Source organism: Cariama cristata, unplaced genomic scaffold (assembly GCF_000690535.1).
Source record: "Cariama cristata isolate BGI_N322 unplaced genomic scaffold, ASM69053v1 scaffold198, whole genome shotgun sequence".
Taxonomy (NCBI): domain Eukaryota; kingdom Metazoa; phylum Chordata; class Aves; order Cariamiformes; family Cariamidae; genus Cariama; species Cariama cristata.
This window is the reverse complement of record NW_009630431.1, coordinates 129,164-147,766: the sequence shown is the minus strand read 5'-3', so window position 1 is coordinate 147,766 and position 18,603 is coordinate 129,164. Positions and strand designations below refer to the sequence as shown.

The 18,603-nt window shown below is 46.2% G+C and overlaps 1 protein-coding gene across 1 annotated transcript in view; it reads right to left on the bottom strand.

The window, feature by feature from the left end:
• LOC104165769 (plexin-A4) overlaps window positions 1-18,603 on the bottom strand; it is a gene marked incomplete at its 5' end in the record, with an annotated part of 154,549 nt that overhangs the window by 10,436 nt on the left and 125,510 nt on the right. The window contains 5 exons of the mRNA XM_009705507.1: window positions 709-921; window positions 3,487-3,656; window positions 7,550-7,740; window positions 10,131-10,230; window positions 12,411-12,514. Of these exons, the coding sequence (XP_009703809.1) occupies window positions 709-921; window positions 3,487-3,656; window positions 7,550-7,740; window positions 10,131-10,230; window positions 12,411-12,514 (778 nt within the window). The remainder of the gene's footprint in view (window positions 1-708; window positions 922-3,486; window positions 3,657-7,549; window positions 7,741-10,130; window positions 10,231-12,410; window positions 12,515-18,603) is intronic.

The following is an 18,603-nucleotide window of genomic DNA, read 5'->3' as shown; positions in this document are numbered from 1 at the left end:
ACGGATTGCAAGATGTGCTATTTGCTTGTACTGCAGAAAATCGTAGAAAAACTGAAGTCCTTACATACTGCAGGAAGAGTTGTCTTGGTTGTATTCCCTGTAGAGTAGCTCTGCCAGACACTGACCTTCAGTGCAGTAGATTGAACAGTACAGCTACAGGTCTTGCAGGAAAGACCTCTGACCTTTCAGAAAATACCTGCAGAGCTTCAGTCACCTTATGGTGACTGTCAATCTTATGGTGTCTCATTCAAAGCACAGAAGAGCCTCCAAGGAAAGCTACTGGCCTTGGAATAAGGGGAGATAATTGTACGACTCCTGGAATCCAGGCAGTGAGGGGACTGTCACAACAATGCTGAGAACAACAAACCACTTCTGGTCTGTGTGGAAAGACTTCGAAGCCAACATACTTCACAGGGCTCGAAAACATCACCTCCCTTTCCTTCCTCCCTCTATCACTTCTCAACAGTTTCTCCTCAAGAGATACAATAATGGCAAACACCTTCAGTTCACACCTCTAATTAAATTTCCATCTCTGCTGCAAGGCACATGGGAATAAAAGGCTAACGTGGAGCTTTCTAGTTGGGCAATAACCAAAGAAAAAAAGCCCAGAGGCAGCTACCAAAAGAAATATCCCTACCTCCATCCATGAAACAGGGCCTCTTTGTATCAGTTGCTTATTTCATTCCTGTTTCTAGAGCTAAAACTCACCTTTCCACCCAGTTCTTATAGCTGGGGATGTCCTTGGCGTAGAGAAGCTTGTTGGAGGGTGAGTCTTTGCCCAGACGGTGCTCTGAGGTCGAACAGGAGTCCATGAAAGTCTGAGCCACTACCGAGAGGCAGGCATCTGTGATGCTGTTCTTGTGGATGTCGAAGACGAACTGTGGGTTCTTGATCATGTTAACCCAGAACCGTAACGGCAGGCTGCAAGAGGGGTGGGAGGGGTGGAAGGGGTGAGTCAGTGCTTGGTTGACAGGCTTTGTTGTGTGAGGTGACAGTGGTAAATGATGTGAAGATAAAGATTCTGGGATAAGCTTTGATATACAATAAATTCCTCCCCTACAGGACTCTAGGGACAGCAGTGGAGTCACCTCGGGAATGCCTTTTGTGTCTGTTATCCTTACAAGCCAGATTTTGTCAGTCTTAAAGTCAATGCCATCTTATTGAAGTTGCACATAAATTAATGGGAGTATAATTGAGGTGATTAAAATGACACTTAACTTCTCTACGTCAGATTGCAATGTAAACTTCCACCTATTGGCAGCTTCATCAGACAAGGACAGGCACTGCATCCGCAAAACTTACAGTCAACATTTGTCATTGAGGGACTTGGCTTTTAGCCCTCAAAGCAACCCCGTGGGAGAGAGGTAGGTAGAGCTCCCAGGTTGAGACTGGAAGTGTTAATGACATGCACTGTCTGCTGTGGACACCGTCTACTGTCACGCTCCACAGCTCAAGCCAAAGCCTGCATACGATCCCAGCCAACTGGGCATGAAGCAGTCCTTACACGACAGGGAAACCCTGTTGCCTCAAGGAAAAAAAGGAACTGGGAAACAAGTGTTGCAACCTGTGAAATGAAATTATATCTGCCCTATCCAAGGAAATGTCATTCCAATTGCAATCCAAAGCCCCCCTTTGTTGCAGTTCATTTATATGAGATGCCCTGAGGTATCTATCTCCAGCCTGTGTCTGAAGCCTTTTTGTCAGGACAAATGTATTCGTATGATCATGGCCTAGGAGCTGAGCTGTGTCACTGATCGCAGTGTCAAACTCTTGTCTCTCTGTCAGGTAGACTGTTACGTCTATATTCCATGTCTGCACCTTCCCAAGAGGAGGTCATTCTTCAGCTTAACAAATTCACCTGATGTTCAGGCTAAACTCCCAAGTTTCTCAGTTCCTTTCATTTGCTCCTTACCCCCATGTGTTCACAGCACCATAAAAAAATTAATCTCAAAGTCTGATACATTTCGAGTAACAGCAGGCAGTTTACCATGTCCTGACAGAGGAATCACACCACATTTTCCTAAACCACTGTGCATTCTCCTGAGCCAGCAAAATAACCTAGCAAATGTAAGGAAAGCCCCGCACAGTTAATCCTACCAGCCAAGCCCAGGAGAAGTGGGAGATGCTGGCAATAAGACCTGATGGAGTTGTTGCGGGGAAACATTTTAGGCTGGGGACGGAGGTTCTCCTGTTGGGGGACGAGATGGATGAGAAACACACAGAACTTCTTCTGCAGGTATTTGGATGGCAAACACAGCCGCAGTGAGGACGAACCGAGTGCATGTATGTGTGCCTGAGCGTGCGTACGGGTGCAGGGAGGGGCTGGGGGGACAATGTCTCTAGCTGGGAATAATGAAGCCCGTGATGTGACTTTGAGTTAATTTAATCTGATTGAACAGATTTCTTCATACTGCCCCTTTTCCCATATACACACACACTCTGACTTCCCCCCTCCCCCCTTAAATAAACCTCCCGCTCATTTAGTCTGAGTGGCTGCAATCAGCCTCAGATTAGTGCTGCAGATAATGTTAATAATATGCTAATGTTTCATTAGTTGAAAGCCTCTTTGGTGCATGGGGTTTCTTTTTTTATGTCACTGCACTGTGACGATCTGCCATCAGCATGGCTGGTAAAAGGAAAAAATGCATGAGCTGGGAGCCCCATGGCTCTCCTCTGCTGTTCCTTTTATAGTCCCTGTATTTGCACAGGAGAAGGGGAGGGAGCGATTCCCCAGGGGACTCTTTCCAACAGGGAGACTCAGTGGAGAGGAGATGCAGAGATCTTTTCTCTCCATCAGCCCTGGTTTTTCCCTGCTGTCCCACTACATGTACGAAGAGGGGCTGCTGCCTGGCAGCTAGAGCAGGGGGCTGATGTCAGACTTTTTGTCACTCGCTCCGAAGGAGACTCACATCCAGCTCCAGACCCTTTAAGTGCTTAGTACCATTTGAGATGCTCTCCTGGCCACCAGCTGCCAGCCCAGGAGGGTACAAGTCTCCAGTGCGTGCTGCACATCCTCTGCGGATAGCTGGGATACCTTTCACGTGGCACTAGATGTCTATGTGCGGGCAAAAATTGGAGCCTTAGACCCTCTCTGACTACAGTGGGAATTCAAACACCCAGTCTACATGAAGACAATGGTGCTGAATCCTCTCCCTTGCCTCCCTAGATATTCCTATGGGCCTGGACACTATAACAGTTAAACACTTCATCATTTTTCCTCGTGAGGTTCCTCAGAAATACTGCCATCCCCATGTAATACAGGGCAAACTGGGAACTGTTTAGTGAAAGTGTTCCATCCTTGAAAGCATCCTTTAGATTCTGGGATGTTCTGACATCCCCATCAGTTCAGGAAGACTGAGCCTGGTGCTCTAAACCCCACACCAGGCTTCTCAGATCCCTCAGCAGCCAGATCTCAAACCACACATCCCTCTACTCTTCTTCCAGTCCAGGGCCTGGTGCTGGACTGTACTGGGCTGTCTCACTTACCAATTGCTCTTCCAAGTGTGCCGCACATGGGGGTCATGGATGTTGTGTTTGTCAGCCTGCTCATCCAGGAAGTCAAACATGTATTTGATAGCCAGGGGAAGTGCACTGCCACGGTGAGCAGTGCTGAAGATGGTCTCAAAGAGGTCATCTACAAATTTCTGGAGGGTGCCCTGTTGGGAGAAGGAAGGAAAGAAGAATGTGAGATACCATGTGGGAAGAGGATGTTGAATTTTGGTATCCCACTGAAAACAGAGTATGTCTGTGGATCAGACCCAGAAAGTGTGATTGAAAGTGGGAGCCATCTAATATCTGTTAGATGAGACACGAGTTGGAAATTTCAACATAGATGTCTTTAAGCAGACACGTGAATATTCACAATATCCACTACATCTGTTTAGCAGTCAGATGTGATAGGTCAAGATGCTACCTGTCCTCTCTGCTACTAAAACTCCCTGCCAGGGAGGGTGGCTGAGCTGTGGTGGGATATCTTACCCCATCTCAGGAATATGGTGATCGAGAGGTCCTGATCTATTTCCACCAAGATTCCTCTCCTCTGCATCCTATCCTCAACTGCTTTAGTGAATGCATGAAGTAAAACTTAGCCATTTTCTATGCTGGATTTCATCCAGGGCCAATTCTTATGCCAGGAATAGAAGTCAGATGACTAAAGCAGAGCAGAAGGTGTCATTGAGACAAATGGGACAAGAGTACCTGGAGAGCGGTGGCTGTTTTATGTGTGTGACTAGTATAAAAAATAACACGAACTTCATCTTAATCCCCAAGAGGCCTCCTTGTTTTTTACTGAGGCAAACCCTAGAAGGAATGCATGGATGTGTCAGGTACTGCTCTGCAGACCTCAGTAATGTCCACTGCAGAGACTGCAGAGGTGTCCCAGATCCTGTGCTTGGAGGACCACCCTGGACAAGCCAGTGAGGACAGTTGACCTTTAACAAGAAGGTGAAGTGCTGGAATATCAATGGGTGACCAGGCTTGGAGGAGGGGGCGATTGAGGAGCTGTGATAACCAGATGAGCTGCAGGCTGGGTTTGGGGGGGAACCAGGCAAGGCATGCTTTCCCTGCTGAATCGGGAGCTCTAGCCCACGTCTGAACTTCTGTTCTGCCACCAGAGCTTCGTAGGCATTTATATTTCAGCAAATAGGGGAGGTTCAGGCTGGATATTAGGAAGAACTTCTTCACTCTAAGAGTCGTTAAGCATTGGAATGGGCTCCTCAGGGAAGTGGTAGATTCATCGTCCCTGGAGGTGTTCAAAAAATGTTTAGATGTGGCGCTTCAAGACATGGTTTAGTGGGTTTAGCGGGCATGGTGGCATCAGGTATGCAGTTGGACTTGATGATCTTTGAGGTCTCTTCCAATCATAAGGATTCTATGATTCTATGAAACCATACGGCTGCTAAAATAACCAAAAAGCAATCAAATCTCCAGCAAACATTTCCTGACATGCAAAATTTCCTCTTCTGAAAAATAAAACCCTCCTCTTTCTCTGAGACTCAGGAAAGAAATTCTCTTTATTAGAAATGAAACACCAGATTCCACTAGAGTGGCTCAAGTTTACACAGCGCTAACAAATACTTAATTAGAAAGCTGGTGTCTCTTGCTGATTCACCGCTTGATTTATTCTTTGGGAAACAAACATAGGTACCTTTTGCTTGTGTGAACTCCTACAGGGTGAATAAAGCCGTGCAGCACATGTCTGACTCAGAAAGGGCCCCTGAGGGGAAATCTTGTTGGTCTGACGTGGAAGAGCTGCCCTCAGGTTCAGTTTCTGGAGGGAATTAGTTCTCTACATGCTCACCCACACAAACACAAAGAAAACCTCTGAGGCTTTTAGGCAAGAGACTCCAGGTCTCAGAGGTCAGGGATTTACCAAAATAAAAATCATTGTCAGTTTAACTAAGTATTCCCTGGGACTGTATTACCAGCAATTGCTTTCTCTCCTCAAATGGTCATGATGAGAAAAGAAAATTGCTCAGCCCAAGAGAGGAAACAATAAACCCCCAGCCTTTCTACTCTCTTTCTGTTGCTGTGCAAATTTCGCAGCTGCTTTCCTGCCATCTCCACAAGAAGACCCTGAGTGTTGAGTTTGTGATCCGGAAATGGTTCAGTGGTGGGGTAGGGGCCCTATCCCCAGACAGCATAAATCAGCTCCGGTCCAGTGCTTACTGGTTTACACCAGCTGGGGCCCGAGCCCTGGGGAGCATCACTTTCTTTTTATATTGTGTGATCCGTAAAAGCATCTTGATGCCAGGAAGCTGGGCATGTACCAAGGGCTAAAGACAAAGCCACTTTATCTCTAAATCCCACTGCAATGTAGACAGCCTGAGTGAGGCTGCAGGGAGAGTCAGGTATCAGAGGCAAAACGAGTTGAGGAACAAATGTGCAGGTAAAACTGTATGGTAGGACATGTGATGGAGACCTGTCTGATGGGCAAACTCAGATGGCATTTGCATGAACACATGAAATTGTGTTTGTGTCTATTATCACACTGACAAGAAATGATAATAGTCAAAACTTCAGAGGAGGGAGGAAGATTGGGCTGTTTGATCACTGCTTGGTCTAACCTTGCTCAGAACAGGATGAGATAACACTGTGATGAGCCACACCTGAGCCACAGCTACCCTGCAGTTTCCAATTCTGGGATGCACTGAGATAACTCTCATGTTAGAGAGATTTGGCCACAGAGATGCTCTGTGCTGCAAGAGAACAGCAGAACGCACAGGAAGCCTGTCTCTCATCATACTGCCTTCCTCCTCACCTACCCTAGTCCTTGCTGGGGTGCAAAAGAAGATCATTGCAGCCTCTTCATTAATGCAGGCTTCTCCAAGGAGACCACCATCCACAGTGTAGAAGAGTAAATAAATATAAACTCAGACAACTGCTTTTGTCCACACTCCTGTAGAGCCTTTAGCAGTGAGTTACGTGGAGGATAGTCTTGGTCAGAGATGAAAGAAGGTGAAAAGCCTGAGACCTTTTGTCAACACTAGAGTGAGCCAGCTGTGGCAAGAACTGGCCATCCCCTTTACAGAGAAGGGACAGAGTGGTGGTGAATGATAGTGAGTTCTTCCTGTGCACACAGTGGCAATTAAACCACTTTCTGTGGCTGACCCAGAGCCAAAGTCCACTAGGTTTTAGATTTGTCAGCTTGAGTGATCTCCACTTGTCCAAGTGTCCTCCTCCCCAAGCTGCATCCCCAGTTACGCTAAACACTCACATACTGCCCTACTGCAGAAGTTTGCAGGCTTTGGCAGGCACCCACATAGGAGGCTGGTTACCAGCATTTTGGGGAGTATGGATTGAGTAGATGGGATCTTACCAACTGCCCAACACAGTCTTTGCCCTCTCTGCAGAGCCTTGCCATGGGCCAGCTGTGATGTGTGAGATGTGTCTGGAGATTCAGCTCTGGATGTCCCTGCTCTGCCCCCACCTGACCTAATCTGCATTTTCTCTCTGGAGACCCTGAGCTTTCCATGTCTCAATGGGGATAGGCATTTAACGCTGACGGCTGTCCTTAGAGCCGACCACCTATTTGCTACATCATGGCCAATTTAACCCCCTGCCAAGACATCATCACAAGAGTCTTATGGGCCCAGGGGAAAGGTGGAGAAGAAGGACTTGTACCACAAAACTCAGGGTTTTGTGGCATAGGACCCGATTTCAGACTGTGAGGCGTGACATATCCTCGGAACCTGATCTGAGCACATTTACTCCCTGGCTCTTCATTTGCTCCACTTTGGTACAAACTACAAGCCAGTATACTCAACAACCCCAGCACCTACCCCTGTGCTGACTTTCTCCACCAGTCTCATGGCCCTGGGTTCTTTACTCCTCATTGCTCTCCAATGTCCCTTTTCTGACACTGCGTTCTAAATTCAAGCTCCTTTGCTATATGCTTGGAGCACTCCTCTTGCTCTATTTTCCTTCTGCTCTTCTCTTTTTATCCTCCTTTGGCATCCTTTGAGCAGTCTCTCATGTCTTGTAGGCAAGGAGTTCCACTGTAGCCTTTTAAAAAATATTTCTCGCCCTCTTCCACACCCTCACCATGTACCTTGGTGGCAAGTAGTCTTGTCAGGTAAATCTCAGAAACCATCTTGCTGCCCCGGTCACCCTCTTTTTGGTCACCATGCTCATGGTTCTTCACCAAGTGCCACATCTTGACTCCACTCTCAAGGTCAGGGGTGATCATGGGTGTGCGGGAACGGAGGCTGTCCGGGCTGCCTGTGTAACGGATCATGTTTTCTGCAAAAAGAGATTCATGTGTCTCAGCCCTAGTAGCACTTGTATAGGGATTAACAGGTTTCACCAAGGAAATATGCTAACAACATGCCACCTAACAGAAGTTTTTCATCCGATAGACAAGAAGATCTCTTCTGTCTGGGTTCAGTAGCAGGTACCTCTCCCATTCAGTATATGGAGTGGATGCTCATACAGATTCTGCTGTGGGGCTGAGACAATCATAGCCAGTGAGTCCACCCTGGGGAGACGTTAGTTTGGGTCTCCAAAGGGGGAAGGCTGTAGCAGTACTGCGATGTCCCTTCTCTGACAAGCTCTGCATTTCCGTATTAGTATTAAATAAATTTCCATCAACCAATTTGTAACATTAGGCAACACACGTATATCTCCTGGTGGAATTGCAATGTGAGATGGAGAAGCCCCCAAAGCAGCTGTATGGGCCAGGCCTTATTATCAAAGCATCATCTTACGACTGAGTGATTTGCTTAGCAAAGACAAGGGACGTCAGCCAAGTCAGACTTGATGTCAGTGTCTACACTATTAAATTAAACGAAGCTCAAACATTGACTTTCAGTTGCCCATGCTCTTTACCTCTTACCATGTTCCCTGGCAAAGCTTTGGCCTGGGACAACTAGCATCGTCAGTGTCAGACACCGGGAATAGTACCAGCTACTCACAGTAACTGGTATGGCTAAGTACAAATTGTTTTACCTGTATGGATGTCAGCCATACCATGCCATGGTGCTTGGCATTACGGCCAGAGAACAGGCCATGGCCTTTTTGCATAGTAATATTGATGTAGCTAATGTGAACTCTTGTCTAGCTCCCCATGCCCATACTTCGGAGGAGCTGACTCTCCTCCCTCCTTTGGCATCAGTGCAATCCAGTAACTCCTGCCCAGCAATCCTCCTCATTCCCTTCTCCAAAATCTTGTTTTGATAGAGAGCAAACCAGAATCCTAGATAGGCCCCCACAAATTTCCTCTCCAAGGACACCTTTAGCCTCCAAATTTTACCTCCCTTTGCCTCTGAGTGATGGCATGAGGCATTCCCCTCTCCCTGACCTTCCAGCGATGCTGCAGATAGTCTTTTCCAACCATAATTAACAGAAGAGTGTTGCACCTTTCTGTAGCAAGATCTGAATCAGCCTCATTAATGCATTACCAATCTCTACATATTAATTATCAGATAGAGTATCCTTTCTCTTTCTGGATGCTGTTTTCTTAATTGCAATTAACAATCACTTCTGACCCACCACATCTTCTCCTCCCCCTGCATTTTTCCCCACTCCCTCCTCCTGAAAAATCAAATGGCAAAAGAATTAAAGAAATCCAACAGAAATTACCCCCCCTCAAGTCTTCCTTTTCAAAGGTCACTTTGTCTTTCAGTAATTGCAACAACGTGGCAAAGAGGATGAATATTAATAAGGTCTGGTGGATTGCTTATGTCCTTGGAGAAAGAGGAAGGAGGCTCCCCTGGACATTGAGAAACTGTACTTTCCCTCAAGCTAAAGGGAGTAAGGAGAATTGGAGATGATTTCATAAATTAAAAAATAACAATAAATTGATATGACAGCTGCATCCAGGTTGGAGGGTGGTTTTGCAGCATTCTGGTTGCACATTAGAGATGTTTTGCTTTGCCATCTGGCATCTCCATGGTAAGATACATCCTGGTCTGCAATTCTAGCACATGGGATAAAGGTATGTGATGGTGTGAGTGAGACTCAGGAGGTCTCTGTTTGGCTCTACAGAAGAATTTCCACCTGGTCTCTATTTCACAGCTGTCTCATTCTCCGTTTGCTCATGGGTAAAGTGGGAACAACAATCTACTCCCTTGAGATATACTGATGTAAGACCTCAGTAAGCCATTTTTATTATTATTCCAGGTGCAAATTCCCTTGGGATAATAAGATAGCTGGGTGGGACACTCACGCTGAGATATAACTGTAGACAGGCTATGCCCTGTGTAGATTGTGGTTGCTCATCTGTACCATAGATTCATCTTCACAACAGACCATGCTGCAAGGACTTTGTCCACCAGAACAACTGCGCCCATACAGTGTGCAGTGCTTCTCCTTTGCCTCTCCCTGTGCAAACTCTAAGAGTGAGATTAGTGATCTAAAATGTAGGCAGCTATTTATATAGGCTCCTCCTTTCATTAATGAGGAAGGAGAGGTACTTCCCAAGAGCAATCCAATCACTTGGATCAACAGCTTGGACCAGATGACAAAGTTTTAGATGGCTAAATCCTCTCCTCCTGCCATCCCTCAAGCAATCTTATCAACTAGTCATCTGTCTAGGATTCTCTCTGCTGGTGCTCAGTGTCTTGTAACCACCATGACATTTGGGATCTCTTCTCCAGCGCTCTCTCAATCCATATCAGCACACAAATCCTTACCATACTTGCTGGCTGACGTTCGGGAGACTGTGGAGTTGTTGACTGCATTGTAGGCAGTGACTTGCTTGGAGACTAAAGCTACCACAGATCCATCTGGCACCTGTAGAGAAAAAGGGACTTTGTCAATCAGCTTCTGAAAACTGGCTGAGGAGCACGCCAAGGACAGCAGAAATTCAAGCAGCAGAAACTGAGACGTAACGCAGTGTCACTGTAGGCAGGACAGTGGTTTTGACCCAAAGCTTCAAACGCTTTCCTCAGTGGGTCTATTAACAAAAAAGGGATAAAATCTCTTGTTACACTGCTAGAAGCCTGCACTTGGGCAATAGGACAACAGATGACAAAGCAGACTCTGCTCCATTCAAGTCCTGATTCAAAGCCTGGTGACGACAATGTGAGCCTTTGCTTTAACCTCACTAAAGCTGACAGTAGGTTCTTCACAAGGAAACTCTTACGCAGAGCAGGAACATGAGAAGAATAAAATCACCTGAGTTATTTCAAACACCAAGGATGGAATGTCCCATAAAGATGATAAAACTGATGTGAAATTTTCTATTCCTTACACTTCAGTTGCAGGTGATATCTAGGTACCTAGCTCAGAAATGGATATGTACATTTTCCGCTTTGATCCTCTCAACCTCCCCATGCACAGTCTCCCTCTTCCATATGACAAATGCACCCCTGGACTGAAATGACTACTACAACTTCTTTCTCTTTGTTGTGTCAGAGGGTTTCAGACAGGGGAAAGCAGCAAGTCTGGAGTGGCCGTGCTCCAGGATGTCATGGGACAGTGTTTCAACAGATGACAGACCCTTCTGAAATGAGCCAAACTTTCCATTTCTACAGCTGGGCAGTTCATGTGGGTCCCGAATCAGAAATGCTAACAAGTCAGTGGCTCACAGGAGCCGTATCAGGAATATCTGTGATAAATAAGACATCATAAAAAGGAGACGGGGGAAAAAAATCCCACTAACAAAGTCTAACTCTTGTCTGTGTAATAATAATAATTAGCACTTGCATGGAGTTTTTCATCTTCAAAGCACTGCAGAGGCTAATTAAATAGCCCCTTAGCAATCATGGAAGGCAATTATTGGCTCTTTGTAGTTTTAGCCCCACACAGATTGGGAAACTGAGGCAACAGGAATATCAGTGTCTGTCCCAGCATGCTCCGTGTCTGCCCTCAGGACAGCCAGGTTAAACGATGTAGAGATCAACACCCTGTCAACTGAGGACCTGTTGTGCCCCAGCTCATCCACATAGCTGGGAGCTCGATGCGTGACGCAAACAGCTGGAAAAAGCACAGAAGGGAAAGAAAATTATGCCTGGTTTGTTGGTGAAATAAAATAGAAAACATTCCCACTCCCCCTGAAAAAAAAAAAAAAGTGTTCCAGAGTCAGCCAGCAATGCTTCAATCAATCTGAAGTGAAAAGGTTTGTTTCCTTTTCAAATTATTGCTTGCTGCCTCCTCAGGTCAGCTCTTAAATGAAAAAAGAATCTTGTTATGAAACATAGATTGCTGAGGTGTGATTGAGGAAATGACAAAATTGTCAGCATCGGATTAAACCTAATGAGGTGGGGTTCTTTTGTGTTTTTGGCAAGGGGTGGGGGGAATGAATGGGGGGAGCTTTTGACCAAAATTCCATTTTTCATTAAATCTACCACTTGCGTAAGATTTTTGGGGACATCTTCAGCCCGCTCTTATGGATCTCAAGGTCATGCAGAGATGAAGGGAAGCCCTGTCCCAAGGCAGGTCACATAAACCAGGACTGGGATTGAAAACAAGGGTTCCTGGGTCAGTAACAACTCCACTGCAACATGGTCTCCAGTCACGCTGCTTTCCTCCTCCTTCTTCCAGACATCAAGCCTCCTTTCCTTCCATTTTTCTCTCTTCCATCCTTCTGCACTCTGATAGCATTATAAGTCCTTCGATGCATTGGAAAAGGGGGGATGGGAAGACTTGTTTTCTATTTGTCTACATGAGAAATGTTAACTCATGTTGTTGTCATGACCATATCTCCTCTTCATATCTTTCACTCACCAAGGATGCCACTCCTTTGAGAGAGACAGAGGATTTTTTCTTCTCTTGGCTTCATCTCTAATGTTGTTCAGGGTAATTACTACAAGGACAGTGGAACAGGATGGATGTACTCAACACAGAGGCTCTGCCCAGTTACTGCCCATTCAACCACTGTTTACCTCTGTGTCTTAGAGAATAATACTTTGCCCTTCTCCTTTGTATTTTCTTAGCTGATCTGCCTTCTACCCATCCTCTCACACAGTTACCTGATAGTGTGCCAGTGTGTTGAGTCTCTTCCAGTCATTCTCTATCTTGGTTGTGATGTCTTCATCCTGAAGGATCATCCTTGCCCCGCTTGCTTGCCGCCACTCTGCAAGGAGAACAGGGACATTGAACTCTGCTGTGCAGAGCCTCTGAGATAGGGGACAGAGCCCCGATAATCCCTGTACCCGTAACCCATGTAGTCACACTTGTGCTGGCTGCATCCGTGTAGCAACATGTCAGTCATTGCCTTTACACTCTGTCAGATGCCTCCAACCATGTACAACACGCAAATGCATAAACGTCCAGAACCCTCTTTCCAGAGGGAAATTGAAGACAGATGAACCATTAAAAGTTCAGGAAGGTGATTTGGGAAAGTATGCAAAAAACATAGCCATGTAGCAAAGTTCAGAGTCAAGTCCCAGGTTATCCAGACCGGTTTCTTTACCCTTGATAAAATAATAGTGTAATCACAAATCAACCTTTTCACAGGAAACACCCATTGCTTTAAAGAGTGACACCCTATAGAGATCAGAACATAGAGCGGTTGTCTACAGAGATGAGAGGTCCAAGGCTAGGGCACAGCAGCGTGCAGTGGTGAGCTCTATACAGATAAATAAAGCAATGATCTTTGAGATCAAGAGAGCTGTTGATCCACTGGTGAAGCTGAACAGGGCAAAGCCTGGTGCTTTAGCACCTTTATTATTCACAGTGCTTAAATCTTAGCTTACTCCCTGGCTCTGTTCTGGATCCAATGTGGCTGTTTCTAAGACCAACCTGTCCTTGCCTAGGTTAGCTGTCATCATGGGACAGGAGTAAATGAATGTCACTTGTGTCAGGGACAGAAATTCATGCCTGGTCCTCCTTCCTTTAACAGCATAGGCACAGGTTTTATCAGTACCTGAGATATCTCTAACTGCCCCGACCTAGCCACAGAGAGGCCTCCCATGGCCAGAGCAGTGTCTTGTTCAGCACAGACCCTGTACTGGGCTCAGTTCATCTCCATTAGTGCTCACACAACACTTTTTGCTACTCACATCCCGAAGTGATGGAGAGCAGGAAGCCCTTAGCTTTGGGCACAGTAGAGGCACAACAGGGAGACAGATCCAACACCCTGCTCTGTGCAGCGTGTAACCTCTACCAGCCTTCCGCAGCAGAAGGGACAGCCTGTGGGCAGAAGGGCTCCAGTTCCTGACCACATCCAATTCTCCAGCCTCCAACCTGAAAGGATGAATGCTTCTCTCCTTCTGCATCACTGGAGCACCCCATCACTTCTCAGGATACCACTTTTTGCTCAAATCTTGAAGGATGCTCCACATGGAGAATTGTCACAGCTTTCCCCACAGAGGACTCATAGACTTGCCTGTAGGCAAGGAACACATAAACATGGCCAAAAGGAGAGAAATATAGTATCACCTGGTGACACCAGGGAAAGTTGTGGCATAATGGGAGACAACTCGAACCATTCAGAGCTACCTTTTTGGTTGTCATGTCTCAGTCACAGTGATCCAACCACATACTGTTTAGCCAGAGCCAAAGCAGAAAGTCTATTCATTTGTGGGAGTTAATTAAAATGAACTCTTGGATATGGAGACATCACCTGCCACCCCTGCTTATTTCTCCTAATATAAAAATGCAAGGACTGTTGCAAATTTCTTTTGGTTTCAGCAGTTTTCTTATCACATAATTAAAATGTATTGGGAAAGCTGCCCTTGCCTTTATTATTCATTTAAATTAGCAGAAAGAGGTCAGCTGCTGTGTTTATTGCTGGGTGTTGCTTTGGCTGGAGATACTGAGAGAGCAAGCAAAGGTCGTGTTGGCTAAGCACTGATCCTGAACTGCCCTTCGTTTACTCTAGCTCCTTAGATCCTCACCTACATTATCCTCGTGATGTCCAAGGATGATGCTCTCTGTTCATTCCCACCTGGACCGGATTCCTGGAGGCTAACTAGTCCCAGATATTGCTTGGAAGAGCACAAAATGCTGAAGTTTGGGCTGGGAAATTGTGCTCTTACAAAGTGCCCCACAGAGTGCTGAAGTCATTTCTGTCACAGAGTGTGCCTCTTATGTGCCTTCCTCACGGTCTCTTGGGGATGGAGTCTTTTTGATCTCTCTCCTTCAGGCCTCTGCATGTTCCTATGGTCCTCCTCTCTCCTGAATCATTTTGGGGAGAAACACACGCACTCACGTAGTGTTTCAGGAGGGATGCACATGTTCTTAGTTTTGTCCTTGGCTCTGATATCAAGGGTAGGTACAGCTTTCCCCATTCTGTGCTTTATTTGCATTTAAGGGCTGGACAAGGTCCTCAGAGTAGTAGAAGCTTTCCCTCTGGCTCCAGGGAAGCTGTGGACATCATGGGATGTCCCCTCGAGCTCTTTGTGCTCCTGCACAGACACTGGGAGTTGCCAAGCCCTTCCTCTTGGCCTTCCTGCAGAAAGGGGCCATGCGAGGAAGAGGAAGGACCAGTCTAACTCCACACAAGACTCAGTCCTGAGCAAGACAAGGAGGAAAGGTTCAAGCAAGGCAGGTTCAGAGCATCTGGCTTCAGTTTTGCAGCCCGTTTGCCCTGACCAAATACAAATCACTTCATTGTGCATCTAAGCAATGACAAGGAAAGGACCTCCAGTTGTGGTTCCCCAACTCTTGCTAGTCTTACAGGGGCACTGCACTCTCCCCTTCTCCATGAGTGCCAGCTGCAAGGAAATGCAATGGCTGGGAGCAAAAGAATGGGAAGGGAGGGTACAAAGGAGGAAAAGGTGACCCTGACATCCATATTCACAGCACTAAGTGAAAACTGTTAGCTTTGTCCTCACTGGCAGCACCCTGTCCCCTCTCTCATCAGATCTGTGCACTCCTCCGGGAGCCGGCACAAAGGACAGACATACTCCAATCCAATTTGTACACTTCCACCTTCCAGAGAGAGGGAGGGAGAGGGGGAGGGAGGTAAAAAATCCCATTATCTTTATCAAGCCTTCCAATCAGGAGCAGCAGCAAATGCAAACTCAGGAGACAGCTGCTGTGAAGCATTTATATTTCATTCAGCAGATAGTGTATCTTTTTATTGCACGCAGGAATTACTTCTTCTTTTTTTCTTTTTTTTTTTTTTTTTTTTTAAGAAGCAACCTTTCTGTTCAACCTGACTGAGAAAAAGGAAATTCCAGGGGCCTTTAACAAAGAGGTGCTTCTTTGAGCTGTAGCAATGCCTGGCTAGGGGATGACTCTATGGGGAGATGGGAGATGTCCTCCTGCACCTGAAATCCTATAGAAAATGTTACATCTCCCTGCCTTCTTTCTGATCTGAGTCACCCTAAAGATGCCCATTGAACAAGGGAGAAAAGTGTACCAGAGAGAACATTTTTCAGGGGCAATTGAAATACCCAGGTGGATGGAAGACCTGCCAGCTCACTCCAAGTGCCTTCATTTGAGCTAGTCATCATCAGTTACACCATCCTTTACAGGAACTTCTAGGTCATGATGCACACAATCTATTTCAGTCAACTGTTCATGCCATATACTGTACTTACCACTCTTTTCCTAAAGACCCTAAGTCTCCCATGAAGGGCTGTGAAATGGTTTGTGGCTAACTGTGTGAAGCAATGGCATGTGGAACAAATCCATGTGGCTTATCCAGGCTTGATGCCTATTTCTTGATCATTTGTGCTTATGAAGGATTAGTCTGAAGAGTCGGGGACCTGCTTTTAGTCTTGTGAGTATTTTTTCACTTCCCAATAATTTCTATGTGAGAGACAGGTCGGCACAGGAAGCAGGAGAATAAATCCTTTGTCTATATGCTGCAGGCACCAGTACAACCAGTTGGGTAGGAAACAAAATAAGTAAATGTCTAGTATCTGATGACCTCTAGGAAGAGAGGAGAAACTCAGCTCTGCTTCTGGGATGGAGAAAGGACCACCATGGTTGGGGAAAAAAGAAATTCTTATCAGAATGCATAGATGGAAGATGCCTGGGAAATATTTCATCCTGTATATGCAAGTTGTCTGCCTTACTGTATATATATTAGAGTTAGATCAAGTTTCAATGGCTTCCAAAGGCTGAACCCCTCATCCCAGTTGTGCACCATTGGTAAGGCAGTGAAAGCTTGCCTGACATGGTCCACAATGAGCCTGAGACAGAATCACTGAGTGCAAGGCAGTCAACCTAGTAGCTCCCATCACTTCAACAGTCCCTTTCAAAAAGCAACCGAAACACGGGGACAACTGAATGCCTCAGCATGAAGTCAAATTCCTGTTTTGTGATCCTCACACCCTAATGCTTTCCCAAAGATGGGGTATTTTATTTATGATGAGGGCTTTAAAAAATAATAATAACAAAAATAGCCACTGTAGAAAGAAGCCTTTACTTGGAGGACTGCAATTTGGGTTTTGGACTAAAATGTAACCTCAGGGTGTCCAAAATAAGTGCTTTCAGCTGACAACCCCCTCCATGAGTTGTCTGGGTAACTGCAAAACATTATGACATTTGCAACACATACAAGTCACTCTGCCTGCAGCTACCCTGCATTTAACAACTCAAACCAACTCATTAGCTTGTTTGCTTTCTTCCATGTGAGCAATCTGGCCTTAGGATGGACAGAAAGCCCAGAAAATTGTAATGGTAATAGAAAATGGTGTTTCTGTTTAGAAAACTATTGATTTCAAGGCCAGATTACAGTCGTCTGCTCTGACCTACTGTTTAGCATGGGCTGGTGGGGCTGATCCAGGCACTTTGCAGATCTGAGCATTCAGCCTGGGGTGGGTTGATCCTGAGAGCTTTGTGCTGCTTCCTAACGGCCCGCAGTGCTTTCTACTTTCCCCTTGCTGCCTTCACTGTCACGGAAGGATGCCAGGTACCAGCAAACATCTTTTCCTGCAAAGAGGCTGAGCTGGAGCTGTGGCTGGACTTGCCTCTTGTTCCTGCTTCATCCATGCCAACCCTGCTGCTCCCACCTTGTTAGCTGTTGTGCTAAAGGAGCCTGCAACTATATTGCTGCTGGCAAGATTCTTCTACAAGATGAGGGGTTTTTTGTGTTTTGTTTTGTTTTTTTTTTTCTCCAACCACATAATCAAGTCTGTCCTCTGAGAGGTGCACACTCTCATAAATACTTTCTGGAACTTGCTGGTCCTCAACACTACTCAGCAGGCCAGTATTTCTTAAAACAGCAACAGTCCTGGATGCAAAATTGTCAGGCTCCAGCTGGGACCCCCCACACACGCACTTCTGTATCTGTCAGTTATCAGAGCTACAGTAAAATCCATGGACCTGAATTTATCCTTGGTATTTGCAACATGCAGGCAAAATTCTTGTCTCCCATTATGGATGCATCATTCATCCCCACAGCAGAACAAACTACCTTCCAGTCACACCCAGTCTGAGATCTGAACGCAACGGGCTCTGTGGCCACCATCCAGCACCAGACAGGCCAAGAGATCTGGCTGTAAACCCCACTCTGATCTACTCTGCCCTGGCACTCTGCCCTATCTGCCCTCACGCTCCTCTGAGCATTCACCGTTCCCCTGCTGACTCACAGCAGCTCCGGAACCAGCTCAGGTCCTTTCTTGATGATGTATATGATCTGTTCTTTACTGCTGCTGGTTTTGGCAGCTTGTTTCATTATTCTAACTGCCTTTCATAAGCAGGAATCTTGCTGCAATTTCTGTCAGGAATCCACTCCTCCCCTACACATACGCACACACATATAGACACTTAACTTTAATCCCTGACCTCTCATTCCTGCCTCCGTTATTGCTGTGAATTGTTTCTTGGCATCAGTCCATTCCTTCTCCTTTTGGTTCCTCTTGTACTTTGCTGGGTTTTATAGACTCCATCATTTTCCACTCAAGTCTCTTTCACTGAAGGTCACCGAGGGCAAATTCTGGCAGATACAACCACAATGCAGTCCCCAGCTCCCTACCAGGCACCTCAGCAATGCCCTGAGCAGATTTTTCTACATTCTTTCGTAGTAGCCTCCAGATGTAATTATCACATCTGTCTCTGGACCCCCAGTTTCAGACATCTCACTCCTCCCAGCATCCTTGCTCCAGATTTTGGACAGAAATGGATTTTGGCCTCAGAGGCACCCCTGCACCGGGCTGTGCAGCTCCCAGTGTGCCCCAGAGCTCAACAGCATAATTGCCTAGACATGCAAGCGAAGCTGCTGCTGCTGCTCCTTCCACCCTCCAAGCAAAGCAATGCACGAAGGAG